This window comes from Strix uralensis, chromosome 9 (genome assembly GCF_047716275.1).
Source record: "Strix uralensis isolate ZFMK-TIS-50842 chromosome 9, bStrUra1, whole genome shotgun sequence".
Classification (NCBI taxonomy): domain Eukaryota; kingdom Metazoa; phylum Chordata; class Aves; order Strigiformes; family Strigidae; genus Strix; species Strix uralensis.
This window is the reverse complement of record NC_133980.1, coordinates 6,025,413-6,042,454: the sequence shown is the minus strand read 5'-3', so window position 1 is coordinate 6,042,454 and position 17,042 is coordinate 6,025,413. Positions and strand designations below refer to the sequence as shown.

Sequence of the window (17,042 nt, the reverse complement as noted above, 5' to 3'; positions counted from 1 at the left end):
TAGATCTTATTTTTGCCTTTTTTTGGGGGGAGGGGGGGATGGTATATTATCTGCAGTACATCAAGCTGTTTGCTGCCAGAAAAACACCTTAGATTTCTGGTTAATCTGTATTTTCTATTTTTTTCCCACAGAACTTTAAATTCATCTGAAGTTTGAGAAACTCCAACTTGCAGGAGCTTTTCCCAGGACTGCTGGGCATGCAGCAGCAGATTTGGTGTGCAGCACAGGGAGCAAACTGACCACTTCAAGCAGAACTGTAAGAAAGGACCGAGGGATGGAAAGTGGGCTGGGGAATGTGTCCTCAGAGTGAGGCACTGGATGGTGAGCTTCCTGCCACTATGGAGCACAGAGCCTATCAAGACTGAATCTTACATGGGACAAGTTTATTTGCAGTTGTCAGTACGGCAGGAGAACAGAAGAGAAGCAAGTGGCTGAATCTCAAGAAAGCCAGGGAGTGGAAGTGAAGGTTCAAACAGCTTATGTTTAAGGTTAGTGTCTATGTCAGCTGTAGGGCAAGCTGCAAAAAGAAGCATTTCAGAACCATGCAGTAAAATCTTAAGTTCCTAAGTGCCAGCTGCCATTTTGATTAGAGCAGGGTTTCAGAATCATGACCACTTAAATTACTGTTTGAAGGATATTGCATGCAAGTGGAGTGGTTTCCTTTTTCAACCGAAGCCAAACCGACAGCGTTTCATTAGCTTCTTTTGCCTCCTTCTCGCCTCTTTGCTCCAGCTGTGTGATCTAATATGGCAGTATGGATGCTGGAGACTGTTCAAAAAACAGCTGGATACAGTCATGAAGCAAAAGTGTATCAGGAGCTATTAAATATAAAAATCACCTCTGGTTGTCTGAGAGATAGGACCCTGGAGATAAAGGAAGTATTCTGAAATGTTTGCTTTGTTCTTACACTTTGCTTTAGGTATCCTCTCTTGGCCTCGGGTTAGGTGGTGTCCTACTCTTTCTGGTACGTATTTCCTTATACCCTTATATGCACTTATTCTTGGCAATTTATTGGCATTTGTGCTATTGGTAATCTCATTGTTTTGGGCTCATTGTTAGTCATCTGGGTCCCTAAGATGATGTGGTCTTACCACTATGGCATGGTTAATACATGCCAGAAGTGCAAGGCTACACGTTGGCAACTGAATTACTGGCAAGCACGTCATGAATTATCTCTAGAGTCACACTGCCTTCTACAATACAGAAACTGAAGTGACACTAGAAGTCTGAGCAAGTGTCTGTTCTGCAGAACAAAGCTTTCACTTGCAAGAAGCTTACCCACTGGACCCATGGTTAATCTTTCTGTCTCTGGGGGAAGAGAGAGGAGAACACAAATCACAATTACCTCAACTATTACGTTGATGGCCAAGAAGGCAGGCAGGAGGGAAGACAGGAAGGCAGGAAGGAAAGAGCTTCCACAGAGGAATCTAAATTCCCCAGGAATATGTTAGGAGCCATTTCCTAGCTCATCTACAGATGGTAGCATGCTGCAGACTCTGGAGTGACCCCCCTTTTCATCCAGTCAGCTTCAGCACTGAGTATGGGTTTAAAATATAAGGAATATGGGCCTTGTACTTTACAGCATCACATAATTTCAAGGCAGGTTCAGCTAAAATCCACCCACAAATACATGAGTCATAACTCAGAAGCACACTCCACTGTAGACATATCCTGAGTCACTTCCATCTCAGAAGCTTATAAATATTTAGTTAGCCACTTAGCTTTTAATTTAGCAGAACAACAAGGATTCATTAGACAAATCTCCAGAATTATCTTTCACTAAGAAGCTTCTTAAACACTTCCAGTCTTGCAAGTTCCTTTTCATTTCTATACAACTCAGAATTACTTGATACATATAACTTACAAAAAACATAGTTGAACTGAGAATTAATTTCTCCTGATTCTGGTCCTTCTGTAATTAATTGCATCTGTTTCAAATACCAGCTTTGTTCGTTGCAAGAATCTATTTTCAATTTCGCAACAACTGATGAACCCTGATAAGGACATGTCTCTCCCAACGTGGAGTGGCATATAGCTCTTCCTAAAGACCACCATCAATCTGCTGGTCCAGCAGACTGTGCTGGAGTCAGTGGGGATGCACCTGGACACATAACTATGTTAAATAGAAAATACATCAATACATTTTTTGGAAGAATCAGCTGAGGTTTTGGAAAAAAAAAAAATTAATAAAAGGCTTGCTTGTATCTCTGTATTTTTTGGCAGTGGCAGGAGTGGAGGAGACGAATGGTAATATTTAAGGACATAGAATTAGGAAAAACTAATTGTTGTTGTTAAAATCATAATTTTGTCGTTATGACTACAAGTGTTTGAGTTAAAAATATATAAAAATATGATTCTTGAGTTCACGTCTCTCCAATTAACAGATTCAACCAGAAGCCAGTGATTGCTTTACAGACCATCTTTCAATGCAAACTGTTTACAGACTGCTGGAGTCCTGTGAGTCACAGACTGAGCAGCACTCCTCTCTAGCAGAGCTGTTTGAACCCTGTGGCTGAAAGGTAATCAGCAAAGATGAAAATCAGGTTGGCTTGATGCTTTCTTTTTTCCCCTTGGTCAGCAGTGCTTTTTCTGTTTGCTATTTTGGTTGACTGGTTTTTATTTCAGTAATTCACACACGCAGATGCCACATACACGTGTTTTTAAATTTTGATAAGACAAAACATCTATTCAAGTCTTTGCTGTACTATCAGAAAAAAATACTGTATCATTCTCTATACAACATGGACAATAGGTTCCTCTTTTCTACAGTCTAGGTGAAAGACTGCATCCTCACCAACAGGGAAATTGTTGGTTCAAGAAGAACATGTGCATAGTAGCAGAACTAATGTCTGTCTGGAAGGATACAGACTTAGGTAAACTTGGCAATGGGACAAAGGAAAGGACTGCGTAAAGGCCAAGTCAACAGAATTCTTGTGGCCTCAATATAGGTGACAGTAGAGGCAAAGCCTTCCCAAAGAAAGAAAAGAGCTTTGCAACTGCAAAGACAGAAAGCAAACCCCACCTGAAAACCCCACAAACCCGAAACAAACACATTTTTCTCTTACCTTAACATTTATTCTTCTTATGCTGAAATTGCCATAGCGCTATAGCTATTTATTAGAGGTGCAGGGCTGAATCAACACCAAGCATCACAGGTAGCAGAACCCTGATGAACACCCAGCCACACAGAGCTGGCTTGTTATTTTCCAGTGAATAATAAAGGGCTTAGATAGATTATTTATTATGCCATTAACCCAAGAGCTGTATCTAGTTTTGGGGTGCTTTTCTGTAAAATTTCTGCTGTTGAAGGCGACACAAAACACTACACAACCAATCAACATTGTATTAGGGTATTTGGAAAGTCTAAATGTGAGAAGTTTCTACTTAGTTTAAAAAATAGAGGTGATTTTAAAAACTGGAGGTGATTTTTTTTCTGTTTCACACTCAAAGGATAAATTAACATTCTGAAAACTATTTTGTGGAGGATTCACAATTGTATAAGGTCTCAGAATACTAAGTTTTATAAAATAGCTGGTGGCATGGATATGAGTCAGTTTGAAATACCATCACCTTGTGGACTTAGCTGCCTGTTCTTGTTTTCATGTGCTTGATTACAATGACTGCCTAACTTGCACCAGATGGGAATTCTGCCTAACTGCTGTGTATTCATAGTGTTTTTTAGAGATTTTTCACCTGGGGAATTGGGCAGAAAATTATCTATTTAAGTCTGCATGAATATGCATGCCACATCATTGTCATATGCAGCAATCATGAGGTCAGAAACACAGGTTATAGTAGGAAGCCATTGCTTCCTTTTCAGGACTTTCCTAAAACTGTTATTTATAGTACAGAACCATTTTGTTATGTGTTTGCTATACCTTTTTATTTATCTTGTCTTTAACCTTTTCCCTATAAAAAAAAGAAATGGAAGTCCCTGTCCCTAGGAGCCTACACGTTTCGAGTAGATACAGACAAAATCAGATACTTCTACAACATCTCATAAAAAACATTATCTTCTTCATTAACTGCATCTCTATTACAGATTAATACAGCAATAGAAGTTAAGTGAAACATTTCTAATGATGTCACACGTATTAAAATACATCATCTCTATCCCATTGTGATTTTAGTGGCATAGCAGAAAAAAATGAATACAGTGGTGGCATAGGCACCAGAAAGTCATTAAGTAGCAGAGTTCTGCCAGCTTTCTTACGTACTGGTGATTGCTAGCTACACCCCTTTGCAGCTGGAATAAGCATTAAAAGTCAAAAAAGAACATGTAGCTGCTGAGAATTGGTAAGGCCCCAATGTTTACATATAAATATAATTCCTGAAACACATCAAAGTCTGAAAATATGGGTCTGTCTACTTATTCTATGTATTTTTTTAATTTTTACCTGGTTTTTTTTTTTTTTCATTCTCTCTGAAGTGCTTGTAGGAGAGGAAACATTCATTAGCAGTGGTATTTCCTTCATTAGAAGTAGAATTGATAATGTCCATTTAGGTAAACCCCTTTCCTTCCCATTTCACTCTATGGCTGTATGCAGTCCAGGCCTTACTGCATTTTGGCTGCTCTGGCACATCTCCACCCCAGTACAGGAAGCCATGAAGTCATTCTTTTTGTCATTTTGGGAAGAAGAGCCCTGTATGTGCAAAGGATTATACGTTTTCTTTAATTGCAGAGGTAGCACCAGACTGCAAAGTTTGCATCCCAGCTTTCTCCGCTTTTGGCATTGTCCATGTCCATTTACAAAAATAGTCACACTCTTCGGAACCAGATTTCAATCTTTCTTCCCTGGCGTATGGGATTTCAAGTCAAGCTCCTCTGCTGTTGCTTTATAAAACCAAAGTTTCTTCATGTCCTTGCTCTTACCAGGCCACCTGTACTCCAAGTGTGCTGCATCTCCCTTTGAGGGGTAGTAGATAACCTCTCGTAGCTTTGCAGCGACATCTCGTGGCCTTATTGACCTGGAAACGTATGAGAGATTCTTCTAGGGTGGAGAAAGTCTCACGTGGATTAAGTCAAATATTTCTTACAATGAGGAGGTAGGATGCCATTTGAAAACCAATTCATTCACTGTGTTTAGGAAGTGACATTGTCAGCACGATCGTCCATCGTACAAAAGAAAAGTTAGAAATTGTTTTAGGTGCTAAACAGAATTGGTGTCCCTGTTGGTTTTTTTGATTTTAACAAGCACTTTTACTATATAAACCTATTGTCTTTTTCCCTCGCGGTATATGAACAGCCTACATTAAAAAAAAGAAGTCACAATAGTTAAATCTACTGTAAAAGTAAAACATTTTTTCTGGTGTACCTAATCCAAGATGTGTTAAAATAACAGGTAAAAGCATTTCAAACAGAATATGATTTTGTCCATTAATTGTGTTTCATCCAGAATCTGAAAAAGTAAACATTTACATTACCCAATTCAACATAAAACTCTCCAGGCTGCCTTACTAAATTTTAAAGCCATGAAAAAATGTAGAAAAGTTGATGAAGAGAACAGAGGTCAACACTTTTTGAAATCAATTGAGATTAAGAGCTAACTAATTGCTGTTTCAAGATTAATACTGCTGTTGTACTTCTTTTAGGCAGTCTTACGGAGTTATAGTTAAACTTTCCAGCTTCAGGTTATAATTTTGCTTTTTTTGAACACTATTGAGTATTCAGTAAATAGTTTCTTATATGAAAAATACCCAAAGATGATGCATAAGACATAATACAGACTCTTGGGAAAGACTCCCATTATTTCACCAGATCACAGATGAAAAGGTCAACATTTCACTTAGGAGGGGATTACTTTAGGGTCTGTCTGCAACTTCGGAGTATTTTGCTGCATAGCAAACCATGCTTTTGCACTGGGCCTTACTGGATTTTATTGGTTAACCCTCCTAAGAGGTAACCTAAGAGGTACACTCCAGTTACAGTATTTGGAGATATACGCACAGAGCCCAAACCTGCCATAACTGGTGTCAGTGGCAGTTCTCAGTGAAAGCAGAATCAGGCTCAACTCCTTTCACAGAAAGACTTTGCTAGTTCAGAAAAGAAGTCCTATAGCTATTTGCCCTTCTGAAGGCTGCAAAGCTTGAACAGTATAGTAAGATGAACATCTTAAATTGCTCTTGCAAACATCTAATCACGTATTATCTAGTGCACAAATATATAAAATAATTTATCTCAGGCTAAAGTAAAAGTCTAAAATATGGAAATATTCCCCCTCCTCATGTGTTTAGACGCTCACCATCTAAACAGCAGCATACCTCTTGGTTCTGAAGTACTTGAGGCCACACAAACTAAACAAAGGGGAGAGAATCTAAAGCAGCTGTATACAGCAGATCCACAATCTATCAACTCTCAATTTACAGAAATTAATTTTATCAAAAATATTTGTGTGTCCTTCGGAATAAAGAAGTATTCTTGCAAGGAGAGTGGAAGTATAATGACTTCCAAAGCCTACGTGGAAGACCAGTGTATGACCAAACCTCTAAAGAGGGAAGCAAGGTAATTCACACAGGAATCACAATAAAGTGCTGAGGATTTATCCCTAGCTAAAAACTCTATTTTGTGGTTCTTGTTTGCTGTGAGGTAATGAAGCATCAGTAGCAGAAGTGAGGGGAAACCATATTTTTGCAGCAAAAAGGGAGCTTTCAGGCTAAAATTGATGGCCTCTTCCAAAATGAAGAGCACTGAGCGTGCTGCTGAGTGAAGGGCTTTCTTGGCTTGCCCAGGTGAGCTGAGGGGACAGGTCTGTGGCAGAGCTTGGCAGGAACCGGGTGGCTTTGAGCCTGCTCCCTGCAGGAACCTTCCTGTCCCAGTGACTGGTCTTCATGGCAAAGTCTGCTGATGGTTCCTCCTAAACTCATCTCAGCTGTGCAATCATACAAAACAAATTCAAACCCCAGTGATAAGAATGCCTCAGAATAATTAAAATTGCTGTTACACACGATATTTTCATGTCTAGGGTTTAATCTGTGTATCTTGTCTATACCCTGCATACCCTTCCCAGGCACTTAGAAAGGCTTATTTCTAGAATAGCAATGGAATTAACTCAAATTGCTGAGTCTAGGTAATTCTGCAGGTAATTTTGTACTCTCCCAATGAATTCCATATAAATTTTCTGTATACATTTTTTTCCACAGAAGCAGAAGTCAGCTATGTGTGGAAGCTGTAACTTTTCCTTGTAGTTTCTCAGCTGCCCGCAGGAACACACTGTAAGACAGACAGTGCACTCCGAGTCTCTTGACAGATTTCAGTGATGACACTGGGCTTTAATGAAAAATTAGATGTACCTGTTAACTGTACTGGTATTCTTTTCAATGAATTGCACTTGAAAATAATTGCACTAACATGTAGTTGCATTTTTTAAATGCCTTTCAGATACCACACTTCCTCATGCTGCATTTGTGGCTTATTTCATTCAGCCCCAGTCACACAGCGGTTTCAGGCTGTAGCTACTTCTCAGACACTTTGTAACTAGAGGTTCCTGTGTTATTAAGATCATGTTATATCCTGAACTTAGCTCAACTTTTTTGGAAAGTCATCATCTGGAAGTCAGCCTGAGATCCAGCTGTGTCACATGGATTTTCCCTGCTTTCTGAAATGATCTGTTCCACTGCTTTTGAAGCTTCTGGGTCCTGAGAGCAGGGACTGTCCAGCATATCGCCACTGCTGTTGCCGCGAAGAGGGGAGGTTATGTCAGAGGGCTGATCTGGGGGTTTGCCTGGAGCAGGTGGCAGGGGCACGGCCAGAGGAGGATTCATCATGTAGAACACATTGCCCAGACGTCGAGACACCTTTAAAGACAAAAGCACAATTGCAGCAGTTGCTTCTTGAGATAGTGTTAAAGCCATTAGACATCAAGGCTGACTGTCATGTAACAATGCCAGGGACATCCAGGAGATCCCAACCATCTCAAAGGGTTATCAGTGGTTAGCAAAAGTGAAAAAAATCTCTTCAATTTCCCTCTCTCATATTTTTCTAGGCCCAGGCTCTTGTGGAAGGAGCTTGGCAATACTCAGCTTGGGAAACGGCCCAGAGTGCTGGGCCTGACAGCAGGCTCTTTTTGCTCTCTAGGTGCTGTAGCACCCATGGGTGCAACCATGGGAGGTAAACTGCCAGCCAGGAGTGGGGAAGGTGGTTTTAATGAGAGAAGAGTGAGAGAGTGAGGGGTTAAAGAAAAGGGAAAGAACCAGGCAACAACAGAAACACACAGAGTTGATATTAAGGGATGAAATTAAGAGCAGAAAACTTTAACCATGGAGGGACAGCCTGTCCCTGAAACACGTATGATTATTTTCCCAGAAAGGCTGTAGAAACCTCTACTTAGTATGGTTCAAAAGCCAGCTTGGAGCAAAAGCAAGCATGTGCCAGAGCAGTTCTTACTGGCTGGGAAGGGAAAAGAGGAGTGAAGCTGAGTTAATTAGTCAAACACGTCTTTTCCATTTCCAACCTCAGCCTGGTCCCCAGTGCTGTTGTATCCTGACTCCACTTTAAGTGTCTCTCAGTCAGTCTTAACCTCCCCTTAGTGTCTCTCTGTGTGTTGTTGTAACACGCAGAGAAGCAAAAGCAAACTATGCTGGAGTCATTTCTTTCCTCCTAATATGGTAGTTATCAGTGAGAAAAAAATTTAATTTGGAGAAATTTCATCCTGTTAGCTTCTGACTCTTTCATGTCTCTGTGACTTGCCATCTTGGCATACATTTAATGATCGTACCTGAGAGCGGATTTTTAATGCTGGTCCGAGTTTTAATCCCATGGTATCCAAGAGATGTTCCTCTGTCAGCAGTGGGAGGGTTTCTCCATCAATAACGTGATCTTTAAATATCTTATGAAATGATAAAACACATTGTGGTGTGCTAAAACAGACTTCATTGGTTATTTTTTATGCTTAATCCTGAGACATAAACAGCAAAAGGAGGAAATAATAATTTTACTGTTTTATCTTTGTATTTATCTCCTAACTGCAGCATGAGGTCTCTTGTTCAGGTGTGTGGATATCAGCACATTTGCCTGTAGCTTATCTACTGGTTCTTGGCAAGTGGGAACTTTGTAGTGTTTCAATGTTACTTAGTTATTTAGGGTTTTTTAGGAAGTGAGCAGCCTGTTACCAGTGAGAGAATAGTATTGATCTTATTAAGGCTTTACCAGGAAGATATAAGATTTCAACCTCTTTTCTTGCATTTCTAATGATATTTAATTTTTCAAATGGAATGATGCCTGTAAGAGCTCAGGGGTGGTAGGTGGGTTATATCAATATCCAGGAATGCAGAATTGCTTTAATCTGCATAAAAACTGTGCAGGGCATGTGGAGTGAAAAAATTAAGATACTTTTCTTATACTATTGTATTGCTGCTGGGCTTTCCCCTTAAGAAGTAAGTGGCTTCATATGTTGAAGCACAATGAAAACTATTACTACCTTTGTAACTTTGTGACAACCAGTTGACCTCTAGCATTTACATTTGTTTGATGACCTTTAAATCTAGATGGTCCTAAAGATCTGAAAATGTGATGAATGTTTATAATCACCTCAGCATAAGCCGAACAGCCTGGGAGGCTAACGATGAAGTTGTATACGTCATCAACAGTCCACTTACGAATGTCTTCAATGGAAGAAATGTCTTCTCCATTCAGGATCAGGCCATGAGCTCCTTTGAGGAGGAAACACGAATGTTATATTTGTAGAACGTTGCTGGCAAATCAATAGAAAATGATTGTTAACATGAGAATTTTTATACTTCTCCAGAACCTAATACATTAACAGCAGTGTGTAGTCACAGGCAGACATGGGAGTCCTAGACACTAAAATCACCAGATAGTCAGTAGTAGCTGATTCTGGAGGGTTTTCTTTTGGTAGCTTCTTTTGTTTACTGCTGGCACCTTACGTACCACTACACATACAAATCATACTGCAGTATTTTTTCTACTGAATACATTATCCAATGCTTTTGATTCTTTAGACTTTACTGTTATTTCAACTTGACTAATATTTCAGTAGAACAGAACCAAGCCTTTGCTAGCCCATAGTGCCTACTGTGAGTTACAAGGACATATGGAAAAGTTATGGGCAGAAGAGAGAGGCTAGCTCACAATTGCATCCTGCTTTTTTGTTTATTTTAATTGAAATTCCTTTTGCAGACAGGAACTGAATACTTACTGTGCATTTTAGAGACATGGTTTACTGGTGGATTTGGCAGTGTTAGGTTTACGGTTGGACTCGATGATCTTAAAGGTCGTTTCCAACCTAAATGATTCTGTGATTCTACGATTATATATTTTTCAGTGATACAGTATGTCTTTGGTAGATGATCCTGGACAAACACCCCAGCCTCTTCTCATTTCAGGTAATGGGAAGTTTTTCCAGGGCTCATCCACTGGCACTGGTGCATTTAACAAGAGCTGCAAAGCTTTGGAAATGACGATTCTTGTACAGAGGCTCAAGAGGCCTGTGTCGTACGCTCTGTTCTTGGGGAGACCAAGTCTCAGGGATAAGTTTGTTCCTAAATGAGTGCAGCTTCTAAGCAGACTCCTTGTCCTGTTTGACATACACAGGGTTTATGATCAGTATGCTGCGTGCTGCGTGCGTTTCGCCCACACCACCAGGAGAGGAGAGAATGTAACACGTTGAACAGAGTTGCAGAGAATCTCAGAGTGCTGCTAACTTGACAGCTTAGGGGTGACAAGTGTGTTGTCCCCAGGGAATGATACAAACACGGGATGACACCCTGCAGCAGTATAGTGCATGGCACAGAGCACTGAAACAGTTAGGAGGCTGCTTTGTGACTTTTTGCTGTGCATTTGCATTGTCCTGCAAAGTAAAGCACTGCTGCCTACGGTGCTGAAACCTCCATTATGTCAGCAAGCTGCACAGTTTGCAGGTGGGGAAAACCATTCTTTACCTTTGCTGACTTGAATTTACCAAGTTACTGCTATTTGCAGCATATGAATTCTACATTTAATTGCCGTGACTGTATCATACCAAAAATTTGCTTAAAACAGAGAGAAAAAATAAGAGAGCAAATCAATAAAAATAAATAATATCAACATGCCCCTCTAACTGTAATCTGGAGACTTGACAAACCTGAAGGTAGCAGTGGGTTGCTGGGAACTGGAAATCCACATGGTAACGCTGAGAATGGGATTGCAGAAGGGTACATGTACTTGTCATCAAAAGCAGCACAGGAGCTATTAGATTCCTTCTCATTTGTGTTGCTGCAGCTGTTGGTTTCAGTAGAAATTTCATGAGTAGCACAGTTTTTTCTCAAGCCTTGTTCAAACTCTTTACAGTTTTTGGCAACTGCAGGTGGCTCAGTCTGGTTTTTGCTTTGTTCATGTTTGTTTGGTGTCTCCACCTCTGCTTCTTTCTTGTCTTCTTTCTCATCATCTCCTGCAGCTGAAGCAGAGTCCGTAGTTTTGTCATCAGCTTGGTTCTTTGTGCCATTGGCACTACAGTCTGCAGTTTTGTGATTTCCAGCTCTTCTCCCTGGGCGACGTCCCCTCTCCCTTTGCAAAGTGCTGACTGGCGGGTACGGACTGGTTGCCATGAGCATAGTGTTGCCATGAATTTCATCGAGGGTGGTACGATGAACATATAAATCCCCAGGAAGATGGCCTTCAGGCAGTCTATGCCTGCCACGGAAAGCAATGGGACTAGCTGCCATCCCATGATAAAGGAAAGGTGCTTCCAGTCCCAGCAGCCCTTTCCGATGAGCCTTCTCCATTTCTTTTTGCTGAAAAATAGCACTCATCTCCATTTCCATTCTGAGACACACAGAGCACAAGCAGTTAGGGTCACTCAGTTCCTTCATCACCTCTTTTTTTTTCAGTAGCAGATTAAAACTCTAACAATTGGATAGGCAAGAGTACAGCTTTTCTTCTCTCCTCCCTATATTGTTACCTGTGAGAGGTCACTGACTGCAGATGGAATGGCAATCCTGGCTGTATTTAATGTGCTGCCAGATACATATAGTAAACTAAAAGGAAGAGAAAATGTATCTTCCATGTGATGCCTCTGGGTAGTATTTCAGACAAAAAAGTGTTATTTGTATATTGGCAAACCAGGCATTGTTACAGTGATTGTGCTCACATGGGATTTGGAAAATTTTCTCCAGGATCACAAGGGTCAAAGACTAAAGAAAATAAGTGATTTACATTACCAGTCAGAAAATTATACTGAAAACTGGAAAATGTCAGTGTTATTGTAAGTGATAAAGAACTAGAATTATGTTATCTCCAGAACCTGTGCATCCATTCAGAGTAAGCTAATGTGAGCAAGTCTCTTGAGTAACTCTCCGTAGTGGCACCTGAGCATGGCTCTGAGGGTGTGAAAGGGTGAGATCCTGGTGGTAAGTGTTCAACTGATCTCCCTCCTGGTGGGTAAAGCCAGTGCTCCAGGGTCTGTGCCAGCTTCCTGCCCCTGGCATAGTGGGTAGGAGGGCTTACCAGTGAGATGCGGAGAGTACAAGGAGTAGTATGTGTCTCCATTGTACCAACCTTTGCTGGCATCAGCTTTCTCTGGAGGAAAGCTAGTGATCAGACAAAAAGGTATCTATTTGGGTGTTTGTTATATGGAGGAATTAGTTGATCACTCCATAATATTCAGGGCTTTTTGTCTGCCTTCTTTTCATCTTTGCAACAACCTCCAAGTTATTATCTGCTTTCAGAGATCCAGTGGAAGTGTTTTGTCTATGTACCATGTCCTTGTACGTCTTGCCCAATTGTGACTGCTCACACACAGCTCTTGAAGTGGAGAAAAACAGCAACAAGCATTACATTCCTGACTACTCCTGCTGATAAGAGTTTACTCCCCTAAGAATCAGCAGACAGGAGATGACTGAGCTTTGGTATGAGGCAGAAACCCTTGGAGAACAAGGATTTAGGCCCAGGAGCTCAGCAGCACAGCTGCAGCAAGTGCAGGAGATTGTTTGCCAACACCTGATTTCTATAAAGAGTGAAAGGAGGAAATGCAAGGTTTAAAGGTGATGTGTGCTGCAGAAGGCAGTATGAAGCTAGCTGAAGTTGCCAGGATAGTAAAAGACTGGAGTAAAAGGTTATCTCATATCTTTTATGTTGGGGTTTTTCTGGGTTTGGTGGGCTGAGGGAAGAGCCTGAACAGGCAGGCCTGGCTCTGCTGAGGATGTATGTGATGGCCATGTTTCCTGGAAGCTATTTTGCTTGTTTTTCTCAGACTTTTTGCCATGTGGCAGTGTTGCTGTAAATTTGGTCTCAAAAGAACTCTCTAAGACTTAGTTTGAAGCTTTTAGAAGGCAGGCATTCTTTATTGCAGTGCTGGATGCACGGGGATCATTCCACCTAATGTGCATGCCGAAAGACAAAAGCACATTTATTATATACAATAAAAGAAATATTCATGTAATTTCTGAGAAGTACACACCTATATTCATGCATATGTTAATACATTGTGCAAGCTACTAAAATTTGGGGGTCTCTGAGGAGCTTCTGTGGGGGTTTTTGGTGGTCTGTGGTGGTCCCTAGTGGTTGTTAAATAGGTGTCTCTTAGTGTCCTTTCCATGAACTCTGAGGTTTTTTCATATAAGGCCCTGTCTTGACTCATTGCTCTGTCTGTAAAGTTTCTCAGCTTCCTTATCTTTGATTACCACAGGTGTCTGTTGGTTTCTCTGCCCTCCCTGGGATGTACCCATCACAGTTGCAAAAATTATGTCCTTGGGCGCATTCTTGTCTGAAGGCCCCTTACAGCAATTAGCACCAACTGCTTGCAGACATCAGCTATATGAAATGCATTGTTAATGCAAATCTTGTGCTTGGAGGAGTTCAGTAATCAAGCTTTGCTGACTGAAGAGCTCAAAACACTTCTGTCATAATTCTCTTGAGATGCCTAATTGGAATTTATGTGTTCTTTGCTCTTAGTCTTTTTGTGTGAGGGGCACTGCTGCTCTGTACTGTGCCAGAGCCCAGTGCAGGAGTGGTTGAGGTTAGAGTTCCTGTATGGAAATGGTGTGTCTGTGAGAGAGGGCACTGGTGGCTACCTGACCAGCTACTGATGACACTGAAACTGGTACAAATAACTGGACTCTCTATAGTCACCCTGACATTCAGGGTATTTGGTTAAACTAGGAAAGCTGTCCACCTTGGTTGGGTAGAGACACAGCTAATTACCCCAAGGGCCCAGCTGTAGAGGCTTAAAATGTTGTGTGTGATAGCACGCAGCTGTAAAGTTTGCACTTGTTTCTGACTTTTTGTAACTTCAGGGTGTTTGGATCCAGAGTTCAAGGGCTTGGACTGAAGTCTGCTGCTTGTTTCTTTAACCAAGCTGAGAGGTTTGTTTCTTTTTCTTGTATTATTTTAAGGCTAAAAGGAGAATAGGGACAACCAGAAAGTTCAGTAGCTTTAGACCTTAGGGGCCCTTTGCTTCTCTGGGTGACTTGAAAAAGTATCTCAATTGCTGTAAATAAAAACCCATAAAAAAGTCTGTGACTTAATGATTTCGAACTGCTTTTGCTGCCCTAATCGTGGCACACACCTCAGAGCAAAGCTTGCTATTGATTACCTGGCAATATTTTGCTTTTGAACCAGTTCCTGTCTTCTGGCCACAGCTTCCATGGATTCTGGTTGCAGAAAACTATATCCTTAAAGGGAAGAGGAAAGAAAAATCTGTAAAATTCACTTATTTCCTCAAGCAATAGCAAATGCACAAACTCCAAAGCAATGCAGAGACACTTTAAAAAGCTTTTTAAGATTTGAACTATGTGCTTTGCCAGAAAGCAAACTTCAAGTTAAATCCTATTTGTATTGATTGCTTTGGTGGGAATATGTAGTAGAAGCATGAAGTCCTGCATCAGGTGTTTGCAGGATCAGATCTGTAGTTAGGTATACCTGCCATTATCCATAAAGGAAAGAGTCAGCAGGGTGGTTTTATCTGGTGACTTATGTCTTTGAAGTATATATAGCTGCTTAGAAAATAATAACCAACAGTTAAGCAAAGCAAACCTGCTCCTTCAAGACTGTTTCCAGCCTAGATGCCATGTAATTTTAAATGACATTTCTTCTTGAGGCAATCTTTTATTTGAGATTGACATGGGGGGGGGGGGGGGGAGCTGAAGCCAGAAATTCCTGTTCATAGATCTATGTGGCATTGAGAACTCACTTATCTCAAAGAAGGAACCTTAAGATATGACCTCTTTGTATAAAGTGATGTATAAATTTATGTGCAGCATGACATGTGTGCCACGGTTGTGTTGCCATGCTGTGGTATCCAGCCTTCCCCTTAGAGCTGTGCCCTGTAATTTTGAGCCTTTATTAAAAGGACCTGTAGTTGCCCTACATGACTAAGATGGCATGTGATATTATGATTAAAGAATATGGTCAGTGAAGTAGTCTTTAAAGCAGCCTATGCTCATATATGAGCAAGAGTTAAATGTACCAAAAAGTGTTGTTGATTGGACTAATATGTTTAGCTACAACCTTCTGTTTAGTTATAAAATGCAAAAGGAGAAGGAGAGAACACAAACATGCAAATGATTTTGAAAACAGTGTATTTAACAAAAACTAAAATGGAGGTGTTTAGACTTAAACTGGCACAGTTTAGAATCTCTGGTAGGCAGACTGCCTCCTTTTAGTGAGATGTTTTTTTCCAAATAAACTGTTTATTGGCACCACTGATAGATCTATGAAAAACTATTAGGTGCAGTTTGCTTTCTCATTTCCATGGTGTCACTTGTCAGGATGCAGACAATGCTTCATTACCTGGGCCTGGGTAAACACGGTTGGACAAAATGTTTGGCATGTTTGTGTGCTGTGGGACTGTGGGTCCGAGGTGGGATGCCATATGAATTTGTCTTGGGTCAGCTGATGCCATCATTTCAGTTGAAGGTAACAGATCTCTGGGAGGACAAAAGTACATTCAGACATGCAAAGGACATTGTTGAGTCAAGAATAAGATCTTTATATACTCAGGTACAGCACATGCACAGTTATTCTTTAATGGCAGTGTTGTAATAGTGAAGTGGTGCAAAATACCTGTCTACCAGTCGAGGCTCAAACTGGGAGGGAATCGCCTGCATTCTCTGCTGGCCTGTGCCCATTAGCTGGGGGTTCACTGCCATCAACTGATTTCTCATTAGCATCTCTTGCCGCTGCCGCAGTTCTGACACAAAGCATATACAGTTCTGTTGTCAATGTAGTAAATTAGAAAGTTATTCTGTCTGCAGTATAACTTTACCAGAAAATTTTTTTTGTCAACTGACGGCATTTTAGTACGAGTTAGCAAATCACACTTTTAATTTTTAATAGCAACTAAAAAAGAATACATTTCCACTGCCACCTTAACCACACTGTTTAAATAATGTAGTTTTATACAATCAAACTGCAGTAAAAATAAACAGGATGTGCAGTCAAGGGTACAAAAGGACAATTTACAATCAACAATAATTCATATATCACTATTAAACAGATGAGAATAGCCATGAATGTTAGGTTCTCTGCTTGAGAGAGTTTTCATTTCTAATACAATTTTATTTTTAGAAAAATTTTATTAGCTGGAACCTGCCTTGTCATGAGACAGCAGCTCTAGAAAGAAGAGCCTGCAGTGGTGAGCCAGACATCATAATGTCTAGCTATGGCTTTTGTTGCTGAGTTCCTGCATGACCTTGCCTCTTCAGATGCTTAGCATCTCTTGATCAAGTTCTGAATGCCAAGAATCCCCCATGTTAACTTTTAATAAATGTTTCTCCAGTTACTCCTAAGATGAATTTGAGATACCTTTTAAAGACATTAAGCCTGTTGCTGGCTGTTTGTATGTTGTACAGATATTAGCGATCCTACAAACAAACATGCAGTTGGGTTTCTTCCTGCTTACCTCCTGCTGCCATGCCACTTGCTAGTCGGTATAAGTGCTTTTCTTCTAGTGTTCCTTGTTCCCCCAAGATAGAGATTTTTCTTATGTGATCTCGTGGAGTCATGCTGCAAGGAGACAGCAACAACTTTTCTGTTGTAAAGATCTGAATCAGCAGGCCCAAAGAAAAGAATAAAACATTCAACAATGTAAGAAACAGAGCAGGTTATGCAA

The 17,042-nt window shown here is 40.6% G+C and overlaps 1 protein-coding gene across 1 annotated transcript; it reads right to left on the bottom strand.

Moving 5' to 3' along the window:
• Positions 1–7,521: 7,521 nt before the first annotated feature.
• On the bottom strand, positions 7,522–16,095 carry SAMD7 (sterile alpha motif domain containing 7). Its single transcript, XM_074878166.1, has 7 exons — positions 15,995–16,095; positions 15,722–15,858; positions 14,526–14,604; positions 11,079–11,758; positions 9,527–9,648; positions 8,715–8,825; positions 7,522–7,794 (listed from the first exon to the last, which is right to left on the bottom strand). Exons 1-7 carry the CDS (start codon positions 16,093–16,095, stop codon positions 7,522–7,524), a joined length of 1,503 nt encoding a protein of 500 aa, XP_074734267.1.
• Positions 16,096–17,042: the final 947 nt, after the last annotated feature.

Excerpts from the sequence above, each read along its gene's own strand:
- SAMD7 (XM_074878166.1), bottom strand. The coding sequence starts at position 16,095 with ATGAGAAATCAGTTGATGGCAGTGAACCCCCAGCTAATGGGCACAGGC. Across the intron at positions 11,759-14,525 it reads CAAAAGCAAAATATTGCCAG|AATGGAAATGGAGATGAGTG; the intron begins GTAATCAATAGC and ends TGTGTGTCTCAG. Across the intron at positions 9,649-11,078 it reads CAACCCACTGCTACCTTCAG|GAGCTCATGGCCTGATCCTG; the intron begins GTTTGTCAAGTC and ends TCCTCCTCAAAG.